Source organism: Zeus faber, assembly GCF_960531495.2.
Source record: "Zeus faber genome assembly, chromosome: 21".
In the NCBI taxonomy this organism is placed as follows: Eukaryota; Metazoa; Chordata; class Actinopteri; order Zeiformes; family Zeidae; genus Zeus; species Zeus faber.
Genome location: NC_137208.1, coordinates 11025018 through 11042517, shown reverse-complemented (window position 1 = coordinate 11042517; position 17500 = coordinate 11025018). Strand labels below are relative to the sequence as shown.

Here is a 17500-nt window from a genome sequence, read left to right as displayed (position 1 = left end):
CTCTTTGTTTGGATCAGAGAATGCGGCTTTAGTCGTTTTATTTTGTTCGGCGAGATCTTCCTGTTTCGTTCCTCTGGAGGGAGTTTTTCTTTTTTTCATTTTTTTATTCCTTATCACAAATCTTGGATTTTTTTTTTTTTTGTTGTTTTTAATCTCAGTCGTCCCTGGTTTGTTTGCTGTTCGGCTGGGCGGGGCTGCCTTTTCTTTCCGTCTCTTTTTTTTTTTTTTTGCAAATGAATAACTTGACCAAATAAAAAGGGCTAATCTAATCAGGGAATTCCTTCAAAGGAAGTCGACGAGACTTTTGCCTCTGACGACCTGAAGCGACAATCATCAGGGCTTATCTGGGAACGAGTCAAAGGGGAAATCAACCAAGTCTTCATAACAACCCCCCTGCACTCACACACACACACACACATGTGCACAGACACACACACACACACACACACACACACACACACACACACACACACACACACACACACACACACACACACACACTCACACACACACGCGCACACACACTCTGAAGTAACAGTGTGTGTCGTCTTATCAGTTCACATCAACTTGCCGTTATCTCCAAACCAAGGGGCCAGTGGAACAGGAGATGCCCTTGTACTTCACAGGAAGCGATGGCACGTTCTGTTGACATTTTTTTGGGATCTACTTCGTCAGCCGACCTCCGGTGGAGACATGACTGTACCCAACGCGAAGAGACGCGGAGCAGGTCGAAAAGCACGACAAACTAAGCCGTTGGTCACGGAACATTATTTCTAGTGACGAGCAGTGGCCCGCTGTCACGACACTCACACACATACACACACACACGCGCACACACCCACACACACACACAAAAACCCAGCATCATGCCATTCAGTTTTGTGTTCATTTTGTAAATATCAAAACAGCAGTCACCAAATACTAACTGGAAACCATTACGGCTCCAGAGAATCTCAGACTGAGTCGAAGTCGATGGAAAAAAAAATTGTCGATAGAAATACAAAGACTTAAGACGCGGATTTGTAAGCGTTATTCTTCTAATGCGTGCCGTGGTTGCAGTACTGGACATTTTTGTGCGGATATTAAGGCTTAAAAAGAGGTACATATTGGCGGCGCGGTTGACGGGTTCCTCAAATCCACTGTTTCCCCCTCTCACCGACTGTCTGCCGGTTTCGCTCGTCCCATCTCAGCGCGCCGAGACTCTGCAGTACACCCACAGCCCGGATCCTGAAATTTCAAATCGAGGCTTCAAAACGTCCCCTCGCAAACCAGCCACAGAGGCCTTTTTTTCCTTTCTTTCTTTTTTTTTTTTTATATGCTCCATTCCAAATATTTACAAAACTTCCTCTCTCTTTGTCGGAAGCCGCGATTTTAATATTCCACGCGGTATTCATTTGAAAAAAGGACAGGAAATGAACAGGCGGGGAAAATCAGGTTGTGGCATATCAGGAAACAGGATTAATAAGAGCATATTGAAATGAGGGTTTGTGGTATTATTTAGGCGGAAATTACGTCATGGTAAATCCCCGGAGAGAAACGTTATTAATGGAAAAACGTGCTCAAAAAGTCTTATTAGCGGCGGCAAATGTAGTTCTGGAAAAACCAGCAAAACAAACAAACAGAAAAATAGACACGCGCCAAACAATATATCATGGATATTAACACCGGGAAAAAAACACAACAAACTCAACCTAAGGGGCTAAATATACCGGATTCATAATCCATATTCAAGACACGAAGCAAACAAAGCAGCACCAAATGATCCAATGATCAGGATTAATAGGAATTAGAAGGTAAGTGCAGCATTATCTATTTAGGGTGGATAAACACTACATGATTTAAGAACACATTTGTCCAAGACGGATGCTGAGAGGGAAAAATAAAAAATAAAAAATGAATAAGTAAAAATGTTATCAAACCGCATCTTAAACTTGAAGGGAGTGTTGCCGCCCCAAGGCACTCGCAAGGAATATAGAAGGAAAGCCTTTATTAAAACATGACCCCTGGCGCGGGGGAACAGCCGACTGGTGGCGACGGATGTGTTGCGGCGAAGCAGCCTTCATTTGGAAAGGATGTCGATCCGCAAACCGCACGTCCCCAGAAGTTGCTTTTTAAATGTACGAGCGCCCATGTTTTTCGGGAAGGGCTTTTGAAAAGACCACGCCGGCGGAAAAACACAGAGTTTTAGCTCGTTTACCAGCACGCTAATTTCGTTACCCTTGACCATTTCCCCGATGATGGCTCACGTTTTTATATTTTTAATATTGTCTCTATTTCTCGGGTTTAGGAAATCAGAGACAATGAAATTTTCCTTTTTTTTCTTCTTTTTTTTTGGCATAATTATGCATTGGTGCTATCACCTCTCCATTTAAAAAAAAAAGGCAGAAATGAAAGGGCTAAAATCCGGATTTTAATTTTTTTTTGCGGTAATGGTCCTTTAACTCTGTATTCCTTGTGAGTGTCTCTGAGCAACACTCGATCTTTCTCGGAGACCCGTCGCCTATTTGGTGGGCATTGTGTTCATCAAAACCAATAACCATCAAAATCACATGGTGGATTGTTTTTGTGGTCGGGGAAAGTCCCAGTTTGAATTACACCAAAATGAAGGTCATGTTTTCAGCCATGCGCTACCCAGAAGGCAATGGGGCACTAACCCCTGCACAAGTACAATAACCAGAGGACTCAAACGCCACCCGGACCGGACCCAAGGTTAAAATCCAACAATGCACTACGCTGTGTTGGTGGTCACACCGGTGTTGAGTTGCTGAGGTGTTGGGTAACCGATGAGGCGTTCAATGTCAAAATCGTGTTGTGTTATTTCCACCCTTCTGCAAAACGGCCGGGGCTTGGCTTTTTTTTTTTTTTTTTTGCGTGTTTGTTTGTCAACCCTACGCACTGTCTGGGCGGGCTGAAGTCAATGACCTCCTGTAGGAGCTGGAAGAAACTGGAGAGAAAAGGAACAGGGACGAAAAAAGAAAGGCATATGATGACAGGTGGCGGTCGGGTGAAAGGCGGGTCATAAAGCGCCTTACATGTCAGGTGATATAATGTGTGTGTTTGTGCATGAAAATTGCATTTGCACATGCTCTTCTGCCCTGATGTCTTTGCATATCTATATATAGCTTTAATACTGTATATATAAATGTATTATAATAACTTGAAAAATGTGATATATCAATAAAATTCTAAGCAAACTTCAAATTTTACGGAACTCTTTTTGAGTCTCTGTACTCGAGAGTCCCATACTTAATGTATCCATTATTTGGTACAAAATACTATATATCCATTGGTTATTAAACCATTTTGACTTGTAGTGTAATCAAGTGAACGTAATTAATAAATCATAATTAATTAATCACTTAATTAATTAATTAATTAATTAATAATTAATTTGATTTGGATCATGTTTTAAACATAGTATACAAAGAACACAGATCAGGGGGCTGGCTGGGCTGGACTCCACGTTCACAGTTTCCAAGTATCCCACTTGGAAACTGTGAGTTTTCGGGCGGCTCACCATTGAAGTTGACGGCTCGGATATGGCTGAGCAGCTCTTTGCCGTCGATGTTGGCCATCTTGGGGCAGAGGCCGGGGTAGCCGTAGCACAGGTCGCGGTGCATGCGGTGCAGGGCGTGGGCCATGGCGTAGACGGCATCCATCACAAACTGCACCTTCCCCTCCTGCTCGTAGCTCGAGTCCCGGCCGACCTTCTCCAGACCTGGGGAGGGAGAGAGAGAGAGGGAGAGAGAGAGAGAGAGAGAGAGAGAGAGAGAGGGTGAGTTGGCGGGTTAAAAGAGGGCAGGGAAAAACAGAGAGTGGACGAAATTACAAGGGGGGAAATCAACTGAATTGAATCAAAGGGAAACAACACACTGCAGAAAGGTAGCGGGGGGAGGCAAAGAAATGGGGAAATAAATTGTGAGGAAGCAACACAAGGAAAAGGTATTGGAGGAAAGAAAGAAATAAACAAAGAGCCGACTGAATGACAAAAAGAAGGAAGGCCGATAGCTCCAGGTGACGTGAGAGTAAAAAACACTTCGGGAGAAGGAGGATGGTCCGACAGTGTGTTCAATGCCATAATGACCTAAAATAATTCAGTATGAGGCCGTACAGTCAGGCCAGTCGTGAAAGGCGGAGCCGGCCACCAACGCAGGAAACTGCATGTAGAGGAGCACACTTAACACAAATACAATGAACGGCTGTTTCTTACACAGTGCTAGCTAAATATTTGATCAAATATGGATTTTTATTTTATTTATTTTTTTTATCTCAAATAATCTCACAGATTACCACTTTAAAAAATGTCATCGGTTGAATCAGCCGTGCCCCCTTCATTCTGTCTGTACTTATATTAAGGTTTCAAGTTTAGTCATTTAAAACACTGCGTTACATGACGCATCCTGAACACAAGTGATAAGAAAAGTCTAGAAGTGCCCTCTGTCCCCCCATTCCCTCCTTCTTCTTCCTGCCACTCCCTCTTTCTTTCTCACCCCTCCCTCTGCGGCACTCTCTCCGCAGACTTTGTTGTCCCTGTATATCATTATTATTATTATAATATATATATATATATATATATATATAATTTATCTTTTTTACAAGTTGCAGCAACCTTCTGGCAACAGAAATGGAATCAGAACCCATCTGGGCCAAGTTGGATTAACAAGACTAGAAGCCCTTCAATCAATATGGACGTCCACAAGGAATTAATGGGGCGCTGAGAATGAAATCCAATACACATTTATAGGAGTCTGCCAGCCGTCCTGTGTGTGCGTGTGTGTGTGTGTGTGTGTGTGTGTGTGTGTGTGTTTGTGTGTGTGTGCGTGCGAGCGTGAGTGCGTGCGTCCGTGCGTCCGTGCGTGCGTGTGTGCATGTGTGCGTGTGTTTATGTGTGTGTGTGTGAGTGCATGCATGTGTGTATGTGTGTGTGTGTGTGTGTGTACGTGTGTGTGTGTGTGTGTGTGTGTGTGTGTGCGCGTGTGTGTGTGTGACGGTGCTGTGGTCGGTGGGGTAGCAGGTCCATGTTATTAGTGTGCGCGGTGGAAGACGAAGGAGCCCCTGACTTCAGAAGGGCCTGAAGGGGTGTCGCAGGCGGGCGTGGCGGCAGCGTGATGAGGCAAGAAGTAGTGCCAGCTCCCAATTAACGTCCCTTTCCTTTTGAGCGGCGAGCGATGCAGGCAAGAAAGATGAGATCGCACAGCGGAGGCCATGGAACATGCCGGGCTGCTTTGGGAAAGAAATGCCTCGCGGGAATGTGAGTATTTAATTTGGCTTGGAAGTACTGAAAGTGAAACTGGATTAAACCTCTGACTTGCTGTACATGCCGTGTCGGGATAAGATCGAGTTGGGGTGGCACAGGTTCTGGCTTTAGTTCTGAGGTGACTACTCGCCTGAAATGGGAAAACTCCTTCCTTCTACCATTGGAAGTCGACCCGATCGTCAGAATCCTTGAAATTGACCCAGTATTTAGAGGATATCTTATGTTGTACAATGGGGCAATTCTGCACGTAAAAATTAGGTTTAGGTCAAAAAAAAAAGTACAATCGTAACAGGTTCCTTTCAAGGCTTTTCCTGATTTATCAGCCGACGGATCCAGTAAAGTTTGGATGCACGCTAGAAAAACGTTGCACCATGTCCAGAAATCCGTTACTTATTTACTTCAACATTACAACTGTTTGTCGGTTCGACTCTGGGAACGGACACTCAGCCACCTGCAATGAGAGTGGAAAACAGGTGATTCTCACATTCAGTGCACTCGTCCTCTGGCTTGTTTTGAACTCATTTGTTGTCCATCTTTTTCCGCTTCACTTTATTATTTTTTTCTTTTGGGAACGGTGTCCTATCGTCAGAACGTGTGATTTCTGCAGTGGTTTGAGGGGTCCAACAGTTGGCCCTGTGCGCTGGACTCCCAGAAGGCTGGAGATGTGTCCGTGGTGTTCTGCCGGACCTGCTGACTTTGTCGAAATAAAATAGTTGCTTCAATAGTAACCTACGGTGAGGTTACCTGAGGGCTTCAAAAGAAAACATAAAAAAACCTCTAGATTTCAGTAGATGCAGGTGTCTCACTTGTCTTACAGTCGGAGGCGGGAGCCCACTGTGAAATGGCGCTCTTCAAAGGACAAAACTTTTGTTGTGTTCTGCAGTACGACAGTTCCTGGCGGAGAAATAGTATCAGTCAGCGTTCTGACGGAAACGGATTTATCCAACGCCGGCTTTTTTTTTTTCCTTATTATTAAAAGGCCTAAAAGTAATATGAACTACATCCCAAAGTGTTTCCTAAAGGGTGCAACGGGAACTAATGCAACAAATGTGTCATGAGGCTTACGCTCCCATCAAAAGTAGTTGAATGCACACGTGAGGGGAAATAAGTAATTGTTATTGTACCTGCGTGCAGCCGTCTGCAATGCCCGATACCCCCGAAGCCAGCTTTGAAACTTCGATGATAAAAAACAAAAATAAAAGGAGCATGTACAAATGCGATATAGAGCAGGGTTTCAGGAAGTAACATGGACGTCTGTAGCTGGCCCCGCGGGGCGTCTGAGCCATGATGCATCATTAATCAGGATATCGCAAGAAAATGCAACCGCACCTTGAGATTCTTAAATGGCGGTTATTATCGCCGCTGAGTGAGAAAACACTGCGTCTCTGTTTCCTGGCATTGCATCAGGTCTCGTAATCTCTGACGGCGGCGAGTGCGAGCGAGCGAGCGAGCGAGGGAAAGAGAGAGAGAGCGACAGAGAGCATATGCATGTGTGTGTGTGTGTGTGTGTGTGTGTGTGTGTCTATGTTCTCATCCGTGAGGCGTTAAACCCGTACAAATGGAAGGGCATTAGATTATGCAATTGCCTGTGTGTGTGTGCGTGTGTGTGTATGTGTGTGTGTCTGTATGCGTGCGCGTGTGTCTGTGTGTGTGTGTGTTTGTCCGAGAGACCGTACCATCAGAACTCCACGTACGTTGTGTGTGCGTGCCCGTGTGTGTGCATACATGGTTTATAACGCACACACACACCCGGAGAAGCACCGGCATTTCAGGACGTTGGGATCGTGAAGACATGAAGTGTCCTCGTAATGCCAAAAGGATTTAACGCTTTAATCTCCAAATCAGATTCTAAAATGTTACAGTGCTGTTTCCAGTCTATATCATCCCAATTCAAAAATAGTTTTGACGAGATGTCTATAAACCGTGTGTGTGTGTTTGTGTGTGTGTGTGTGTGTGTTTGTGTGTGTGTGTGCGTGTGTGTGTGTGTTGCGAAAAAAGAACGGAAAAGTCTGACACAAACACGAGCGCAGGGGTGTGGAGCGCCGCGTGCAGCCGCGGCAGATGCAGAAACTCACTGTGCGGAGAGGAGAGTGTGGAAGTAAAAAGAAAGACAGGGACAGACCGGCTTCGTCTTAATTTAGATCCTGTCTCTCTCTCTCTCTCTCTCTCTCTCACTCTCTCTCTCTCTCTCTCTCTCTCTCTCTCTCTCTCTCTCTCTCTCTCACGCTGTTTGGTTGTGCAGCCGGCGAAGGCTTAAAACCCTCCCGTTGGCGCTCGGCCGCTGACGAGGCGGGAGACCGCACGCTGCTTGATTGGCTGAGTGGATGGTTGGTGGGGAGGAGGGTTTGCGTCCCAAAAAATGAAAACATTTTAAATTGGGGGGGGGGGGGGGTTGGGTGACTTGAAATATGACCCTGTAAGGCACAAGCGCGGATAAAAAAAAAAGTAACGTTCACGCTTTCGACGGAGCCGACACTCCGTGAAGAATCGGCAGATATCGACATCTCTGTGCCATCTTTCTTTCTGTCCCCCCCCCCCCCCCCCCCTTTTTTTTTTTTTTCCGGGGGATTTGTTCCCCGGATCCGCGCTGACGAGGCCCTCGATGCGCTGCGATCTCACTGCAGATCGTAAATGATCCGAAATGTCATTTGTTTTCTTTGAAATTCACGTAAAAAAAAACTTACAAATAAAAATCCACATAAAAGCTGACCCATCGAAAGGAAAACAGAAAAAAAAAAAGCAGCATTCATCCATTTTTGGGGGTTTTCTATTCACTGTCCTCATATAGGCACCGGGAGATTTAGTTTTTATGTGTTTATGAGTCTCCACCCCGCTCACTTCGCGTGGAGACCTGTTTCTGGAAATTCTCGCGTCGTGCCCCGCGGGAGAGCGAGCGCGCCAGCAATCGCCGTATCTGCGTTTGGACAACTCTCTACTCTCCACAACAAAAACATAAAAACGAAGATGACCTGAACTATGACTAAGCGTTCTTAAAATTCCAGCAGTCATTTCTTTAGGGTTAAAGCTCAAAACCTCTTGTAAATGGTACGTGTCATTGTCCTAAATGTTGAAGACTACGTCCGTCCACAGCATTTTACGTGTGAGTTTCAACGGTCTTGGTTTCTGTCCGCGGCTTAATTTACCACAGCTTAACAACGTGACTCACGCCGTTGAAGACCATTTTAAGGATATAAGAATAAGACCATTAAACCCACTTTCCGCAGTGGAACGGGGGCTCAGGTTCCAATGGGAAAGCAATACAAGCACAGTTCAGCCGTCTGAGCGGCTACTAAGTAGCGTGATGGATGCCGTCGTGGAGCGAAGTGCCGGCCGCTACAAGCAGAATGATTGATACCACCGCGGAGGACAGACGCATTAATGGCTTGGACAAGCTCCTCAATTAAACATCAATTAGGAACACATATCCAATTGTCCTCCTTCTTCGCGATCTTCCCCCCTTCGGAGGAGAGGGTTTTTTTTTCTTTTGTGTTCTTCGGAAGTAGATAAAAAACTATTTCTAAACCTCCTCAAAGTCACAAATGGACCAATTTACAAATACTGCAATTTACAAATACCTGCCTGGGAATTATGTGTTTAGAGTCCTTTATAATTTAGCAAAGAGATCTCAGACGGCGAGGAATAGATTTGCATAAAGGTGAACTAATTAGCTCCTCTCTCATTTATCAAAGGCGTGTTAAAGACGTCAGGGAGATGACAGCATTGTGTGGGGCCCGCACACACACACACACACAGACACACACACACACACACACACACACACACCTTTTGAAATTCACACATTTCCTTGCAGCAATTGAATTACACACAAAACACGCAAGTAGGTGATACAATACTCAACGACGTTTTCACAACACGACAGTTTCATTCACACACACTCAAAAAGACAGACGTCCGTAGCGCTGTTGTAAACACATGCACAAACATTTGCACGGTCACGTACAAGTTTTTTAACAAAGAAGATGGAGAACAAGAGCAGAGATGACATGAAAAGAGACGAACCTCCCCCTCACACACATATGCACACGCATATGCACCAAATGCTTTCATCTTTAACTGTGTTTCTGTATTCGTGACTGAGCCACCCGCCTAATCAGCCACGGTAGAAATGAATAATCAATATAAGAGAATATAAAATGGGGAATGAGATTCTGGTCGACACGACTGGACAAGAATGCACAGGAGGCGAGAATCATGTTAATATGTTCGTGCGTAAAGATCAGTCATCCGATTCAATGTCTGTGTGTGCGTGTGTGTGTGTGTGTGTGTGTGTGTGTGTGTGTGTGTGTGTGTCATGTGGTGGAGTGAATGTTACGATACAATATCAAGTTCAAGTTCAAGTTCAAGAGATTATTTGTCACATACATATACATACGGTCATACATATATGCAGTGAAATGTCATGACACCTGGTGATTACGCACAATAAGCTCTATAAGCTCTAAAAATACTAAAACATACCAAAATGTGCGTAATCGACACAAGGTGCTCACGCAGGCAGCCGCAAGGGGAGGCGCCACAATCGTGATTCTGGGTTCTATAATTATATAATAGAATTAATTGACTGTGTTGTATTAAATATACATTTAAATCCTCCTAAATGGAACTCACCTGAACTTACGTACCTCCAGCACTTACCTCACAGAGTAGAAGTCCTGGCTATTATATCTGCTGTTACAATACAAGAACCCTGTACTAATTCTCATGAATGCATCTTCATCCAGGCTCACCTCTTTGGAACCAAAAGCTCTTGAATCTTCCATTGTTATACTCGTATTGTAACTAGGTTGATATATATTTTGCATACAGCATATGAAACACATATAATAAAAAAAAGGTACTTTATATGTCAGACATGTGAAGCATAAGATACCAGTGAAGCACACAGCAGCAGAAGGATTGAGACATTAAAGTGGTAATATGTAAGATTATCTTGTCAAAAAAATCCCATATGTGATACTTTATTTAGCTGACACTTTGAGAGACAAAGCCATGAAACATCACTTGTGGTATGCATGAGCTCCTCTAAATGCTGATTCCATTGTTGGCGGCGGGGTCCGCCACGACGAGGGTGAATCCGGATGTTGAGAGAAAAAAAAATCTTGCGGTTCAGAATGGAATTTTGGAACTTAAGAGTGTAATCGACCCAACACAGGCGATGTTATGGATATCCACTTGAAATCACACTTCATCTTTTTTTCCGCAGGTGTCTCTTTCCATCCTTCACATTCATTCTTCATCACCGCTTCTTCCCTGTATCTTCCACTGCCCCTAATGGAGATCCAAACAAACCCCATACACTCCTCCGCTTACCAGCCTTTACTCTCCACCACCCTTTTCCTCCTCAAACCAGCCCACACGGAAAAACAAAGTGCCCGTTTATTCTTTCAAGAAGCATTGCACCGAAACCCGATGGTATTTAGGCTAAAAACCAAGAGAGAGGCGAGAGGGAGAGAGAGAGAGAGTTTGACAGAAGGCAGAAGCAGGTGGAAAGGAATCAGGATAAGCGACATAGAGAGAATATTTCTCCTGCCTCTCATCAGCATTCCCGAGAAACACCAGTGTGTGTGTGAGTGTGTGTGTGTGTGTGTGTGTGTGTGTGTGTGTGTGTGTGTGTGTGTGTGTGTGTGTGTGTGTATGTGTATGTGTGTGTGTTTGTGTGTGTGTGTATATGTGTGTGTGTATGTTCAATCTCCAAACTCAATCAGGAGCAGTGACAGCAGTGTAACAGGTACAGACCCCTAGGGGTCTGTACAAACACACACACACACACACACACACACACACACACACACACACATACATACACACACATAAAACACAGGCGCACACACACACACGCTGTGCATATTAAATGTATCTAAGAGAGAAAGGGAGGGGATAGGTCAAGGTCAACAGAATCGCACAAATAATTGCACACAAGACCTCAAAGAACACACACACGTAAACACACACACACACACACACACACAAACACACAGACACACACACGCACACGCACACACACGATACAGATACAGATACACACAAACACAAACATAGAGACAACTTAAACCATCATTCTGGTAGATTCTAGCGGTGGGCAATATATTTCCTCATGCTCAAGCGAGCATGAGGAAATATATTGCCCACCGCTAGAATGCCCGTCACTCTTCATGTGGTGAATGTGGAAATCCTTTCCAACACCCTAGTTGGAGTGCCACGCCCTGTTTGGCCTTCGTATCACTATCGATATCAACGATCTGGCCCTGGTATTTCTTGGTATCGGATTGAAACCAAATTTTGCGGTACTGCCTACCCTGAGTAGAATCCACTGTTTCTCAGCTGTACTTCATAAATGGGAATTGACCACTCGTTTTACGTCTTTCAACATGTTTTTCTTGGACGCTCGGTGAAAGGTGAGAGACAACAAGCTTCTATGTCTGGTGCAGAGGTTCCAATTTGGGCCTTTAAAGCTCCAGTTTGATAGGGGGTTGACAACAAGTTAATCCCAAAACGAACGAGTAGTCAAGTTTACCAAACCCGTCTCGGACCAGAAAAGCATGAATGAATTCCATTGTGTGCTGTATTTTAGTTTGGCGAGGGTGGGAACGGTATTTTTACTTCACTGCAGCGAGGTAACCATAGCAACACGCCGGGCTGAGGCGGAGTTGAAAAACACAAGCCAAGCGTAGAGAATGGCCTTTGACAGCATCCTCCGTTTGGCCCCGTCCTTTAACATTGATCCTGACACCACCGCAACGAGTGTGAGCACTTCTCACAAATTGCCGTGCTAGTGCGTGTGACAATGTGTGTGTGTCTGTGTGTGTGTGTGTGTGTGTGTGTGTGTGTGTGTGTGTGTGTGTCTGTGTGTGTGTGTGTGTGTGTGTGTGTGTGTGTGTGTGTGTGTGTGTGTGTGTGTGTGTGTGTGTGCGTGCGTGTGCGTGTGCGTGTGAGAGAGAGTGCATGAATCTGCCGTTTTTACATGTGCGCTTTGCTTTGTGTATGCGTATGTGTGTATCGACGTTTTTGCAGGCATGTGTGTGTGAGTAGGCATGCATGTGTCTTTGTGTCTTTGTCAGCAACAATGGCAGCCGTGTGACAGGACCACATTGAGCAGTGTGTCCCTCTGCTCAAGATGGATTACTGAGCATTCGCGTGCGTGTGTGTGTGTGTGTGCGCGTATGAGGTTGTGCGTGCGTGTGTGTGTGTGTGTGTGTGTGTGTGTGTGTAAAGACTTTCTCTGTTGCTTGTCTAGGTGGGAGTGTGCAGCTGACTGCATCAGGCAGTCCCATCACTGAGACTTGAGTGGTCCATCCGTCACTGTTAATGCAAAGAATCTCACTCACACACACACGCACGCACGCACGGACGCACACACACACACACACAAACACACACACGCGCGCACACACACACACACACACGCGCGCACGCACACACACACACACACACACACACACACACACACACACACTCACAGACTTGGTTGCCTATTAAAGCAACTCGGCAAGTCAACAATATCCCCTTCCCACACACACACACACATACAAGCACACACACACACACACACACATACACGCATGCACGCACGCACGTTCAGGGTCCTCTGTGACTGCAGTTAGACAAGCATAACCTCCTGGAGGAGATTAGAAAACAGGAACCTTTCACTGGAGTGGTAACCGGTCGGTCTCACCTGCTGAAGACTGACGGTGTAAAGTGTCACCGGAGACACCTCTGCAGCCCGGTTCTGTATTTGTCCGCCTGGATCGGTTGAGTCCAGTCCGTCTCTCTATATCTCTCTGCTACACTCTTTATCGCCACGTCACCCGTGTTTACCCCCTCTCTCTCGCTTTACTGCAGGATACAAGAAAAATTAGCCCTGCTGACCGTTTGAAAAAGTTGTTGTTATTGTAACTCAAGAGTAACTTTACATCTTACCAATTAAGAGTATTATATTACAGGGACAGACCGGCTTGGTCTTAATTTAGATCCTGTCTCTCTCTCACTCTCGCTCTCTCTCTATCTCTCTGTCTTTTTTTTGTTTGTTTGAGCAGTGCAATTTTAGCAAGTCTGTTCCCTGTGTCACCTGAGTTACGACACATTAGTCCATCCATCCAATCAGCAACATGATGGACATCAGAGGTAATGTAGCAACCTTGAGGGAAGCCATTTATGGTGAAAATGGCGCCCCCCCCCCCCCCATTAACATGCTGCGCCGCTATGGGATGTACTACTCACAAACACATCAGAGAGTCACCCGGATTCAACCTCTACTCTCCCTCATTTTTTTTCATCCCTCACTTAATAACACATTTAAATCATCCCTCACCCATGTGCATCTAAAACATTTATATTAATATATTCAAATTGTTTTGGATTTCCCCCTGCTGGGATTCAAATCTAGGATCACTCTAAACCATCGGTACACCAATCCTGTCCACTGCAGGTGGTCGTGCACGTAAACACGTAAACTGTGTTGCAGGTCGCATGCACGCCGCGCCACCAATTGCATGCTGCTGGAACGCAGTCGAGATCGTCTGAAGGTGTAGTAAGCACGTCCGGAACGATATCCCACAATGCACTGCGATGACACCGCTCTGCCACAGCGGCCGACAATGGCGGAGTCTCTTCAAGTCGTGGTCGCCGTACTGTCGTACTCTGTATGTCATGTGTAGTACTGAGTGGCACCACCATTTTGGATGCAGGGGTACACCTTCCCCTCTCGCTGGTTTGCACAGCACCAATGACAGCACAGGTCAGTGATTGGTTGGTAGGATCGTTGCTCCAGTATCATTCTGGGACTGAGATTTTGTTTTTTTGCGTGCTGGCCGATCACGTTTTACGCAAATTAGCGAACACCAGAAGTGCGAAGCTGAAAAGTATGTAATGTGCCTTCGACCAAGGCTTCATGGGGTCATGTCAGTGTGTCAGTGGTCAATAGAATATCTATAAGCTACCAGCGCCGGGACAAGGCCGAGCTGAAGCCTTGGCCTCAATTAGCAGCTGTTGCAGACGGTGAAAGGCCCTTTTCACGGGATTGGGAATACTCCGTCATCAGCGGCTCGGCCTATCATGACTTTTTCCCCAATCGGCCTCATTAGGAGAATATCTGTTTATGTTGCCTTCTGAGCGAGTCGTCCGTGAATGTGATTAAATGTGCGTCTGCGACGTGCAAAACACAGTAAGCCGGGGGCGGGGGCGGGTATGGGGATCTAATTAACTTTTACATAGACGCACAAAAGCAGAAACATTCACAGATGTAAAGAAAAACACAGCTGTAACTGATACCGTGGTGAAGGCTTCACGCGGACGTACTTTGTGAACGTTATCTTTGTATCCAAGGACTTTACAGGATTAATCACCCGAGAGCTCTACTCCCCATCAAAGCAGCTTCCCAAGTAGAACACGTTTGCCAGCAAATACATCTAAATACATAATAGTCAATTCCTGTAACAGAGCTGTGAAAAACCAAAGCAAAATGAACAGTACAAACCAGCATATTATCCTACATATCAAAGGCATTATTAAATTGGCAAGTTTATGTCGCTTTATTTTTTCCAATATGTAGATAAATAAAATAAATGAAATATCATGTATTGTTTTGATAGGCCACCACATAGAGTAAGACATCATAATTCATCTGATAATTGAATTTATTTATTCACCCTGACAAGGGTGAGTAAACTTGGGAACTTGGAAAGCTACACCACCACTATTGTGCCAGATTTGAATGGAGTTTGGCTCGCCGTCAAACCAAAGTGAAAAAAAATACCTCAAGGACAGCGACTTTAATTAATTTTTTTGATTTTTTTTTTTCCGACATTTTGATTGTCGGTATTATTATTACCGACAATCAAAATGTCGGAAAAAAAAAAATCAAAAAAATTAATTGCCAGGCAGAGTGGCCAAGGATTTTAGGAAACACAGGGCAAAAACAAGCCAATTAAAACAGGCCGTCCCCCGCGCGGGCAAAATGCATCCGCGCCGCGCTTTTAAGGAAAAGACGCGTCGGCTCCCACTCAGCGGCGACACCTGCTCCATGTCTTCTGCTCTTTAAAAGGAAATCATCGTGATTAGCGTGATTAGGCGGCATGACGCTGGCGGTGGCGGCTGTTTAGCGTCTCGCCAGCCCAGGAAAAGCGGCGACTTCGGCATAACGGGAGCTCATTGATTTCTCCGGCCTGGGAAGCAGATGTTGCGATCGATGCCAGATTGCCACCGCATTAATGAGAGAGAACGCGCGGCGCACGAACACGGCGCCGCGCTCAGCCGGTAAACGCCTGATTCTGTATTCCCCAACGAGCCGACCATTTTTCTCCTGCTGCAATCGGCGCCCGGGATGATCCGACCGCGTCCTCCTCCGCCGGCGTTTTAATGCCGACACCTCCGCCCGACGACGGCCTGTTCCAATGGCCGAGCCGCACTTTCGCTTAACCGTTATTGTCAGAGGCTTTCTCTGACGCCTTTCCACCCGCGTGACCTTTGAACGGAGCGGTCATGCGGTTTGACGGAGCGCGGAAGGGAAGACGGCGACTCTGCAGATATAAACAGTGCGAGGTTTTGCCGGCATTGTTTGAATGTGTCATCCGTCGTGGGAAACAATATCACGTGTAGAGTAAAGGTGTTCTGCATTTTTGCTCATTCGGCAGAAAACCGAATATATCACCAAATCTATTTTCGCACAGATATTTTTGGTGGCTTTTGGTTTATACTCTGGAGATGTGCAAAGTATATGAGGCAGGTGATTCAGTGTGTGTGTGTGTGTGTGTGTGTGTGTGTGTGTGTGTGTGTGTGTGTCTGTGTGTGTGTGTGTGTGTGCGTGTGTGTGTGTGTGTGAGAGAGAGTGTGAGAGAGGGGGCTATACTGTACTATATAGTGACAGCTTGGAGCATGTTTTCTTTGCTGAAAAGGAAAAAAAAAATATATATATATATATATATGTATATATATATACTGTGTGTATATATATATATATATATATATATATACAGTTCTGTGCAAAAAGTTTGAGTCACTTTAAATGTTTCACAGCAACATTGCCACCGACACACTAATGCAGAAGATTTAAAATAACCGTCAAAGACAAATTTTGTCTTAGACGGTTATTTCCTATCTTCTGCATTAGTGTATCAGTGTGCCTGTCGCATGACAACGACCCCCAAAACCCACAGAACTCTCTTCAGCGTCATTAAGGAGAAGGAGCCCTGGGGCAGACGGCGCGGGCCCCCCACGGAGCCCTGACCTCGACACCGTCCAGTCGGTCTGTGGTCACGTGATAACACGCGGGCGACTGGGACCCGTGGCGGTGTTCTCCGAGACGCTTGGAACAGCCTGCCTGCCGAGCGCCTTGAAAGCGGGGCACAGGTGTGGGAGAACTGGGGCTGTTTTAAAGGCAGCTGTTATAAAGACACCAAATCCTAATTTGATAAAGGTTTTTTTTTTTTGTCTTTACCGCACTTTGTATATTATTAATTAGTAAATAAAAACTCTCCATGGCATTCTTTGAAAGCATCCTCACATTTTTTTAACAAGTACCTCAATATATATATACAGTATACTGTATAAATATATATAAATATATTCAAAACTTTGGCAACAGGTGTGAATGTGCTGCTTGGATGAACACTGACTTGCACATTTTCAACACCCTCGCACAGAGTCACGGGCTGACTGCACGTCGCCTGCGAGCCCGTGACTCTTCATATGGATTACAAGGTGTCTGTCACTTTGCTTTTCCCTCGGTTCCCTCCGAGAACAGGCTGACATGGTTCATGCACCTCTCTGACAAGCCAGCGCGCCAATCTATAAATAAATTACCCTTACAAGTATATTTTATTCTTACATTATTCTTTTTATTTTTTTTCAAGTCTCGCATAGGACGATCGGATTTGAGGGAGCTTAAAGATGAGTTTTTTAAAATAAAAGTCTTCTCAGCCCTGGGAAGCATGACTGTTATCACAAATACAGAATTCAATGTGTGCATCCACAATTAACAGCCAGTCTATCGGTTCCACTCATTTTTGTGCAGGGATGTACTCTACATGCGGAATATTGGACCTCAGTGACAATACACACACACACATATCATACATTCATTTATATATAGAAGCCGCAATTGTAGAAAATTCTTTACAACACGGAGAGCACGGCACTCTTCACTTTCATACCTTCAGTGAAATATGTGTAATTTTAGCCTACACATTACAGCTTGTAGGAGGAATACATAAATACATGGAAAGTGTA

General features: G+C 45.1%; 1 protein-coding gene across 1 annotated transcript in view; it reads right to left on the bottom strand.

Moving 5' to 3' along the window:
• Positions 1-17500, bottom strand: part of grm8a (glutamate receptor, metabotropic 8a) — a gene marked incomplete at both ends in the record, with an annotated part of 156893 nt that overhangs the window by 60139 nt on the left and 79254 nt on the right. The window contains one exon of the mRNA XM_080022051.1: positions 3518-3718. Coding sequence (XP_079878177.1) covers positions 3518-3718 — 201 coding nt within the window. The remainder of the gene's footprint in view (positions 1-3517; positions 3719-17500) is intronic.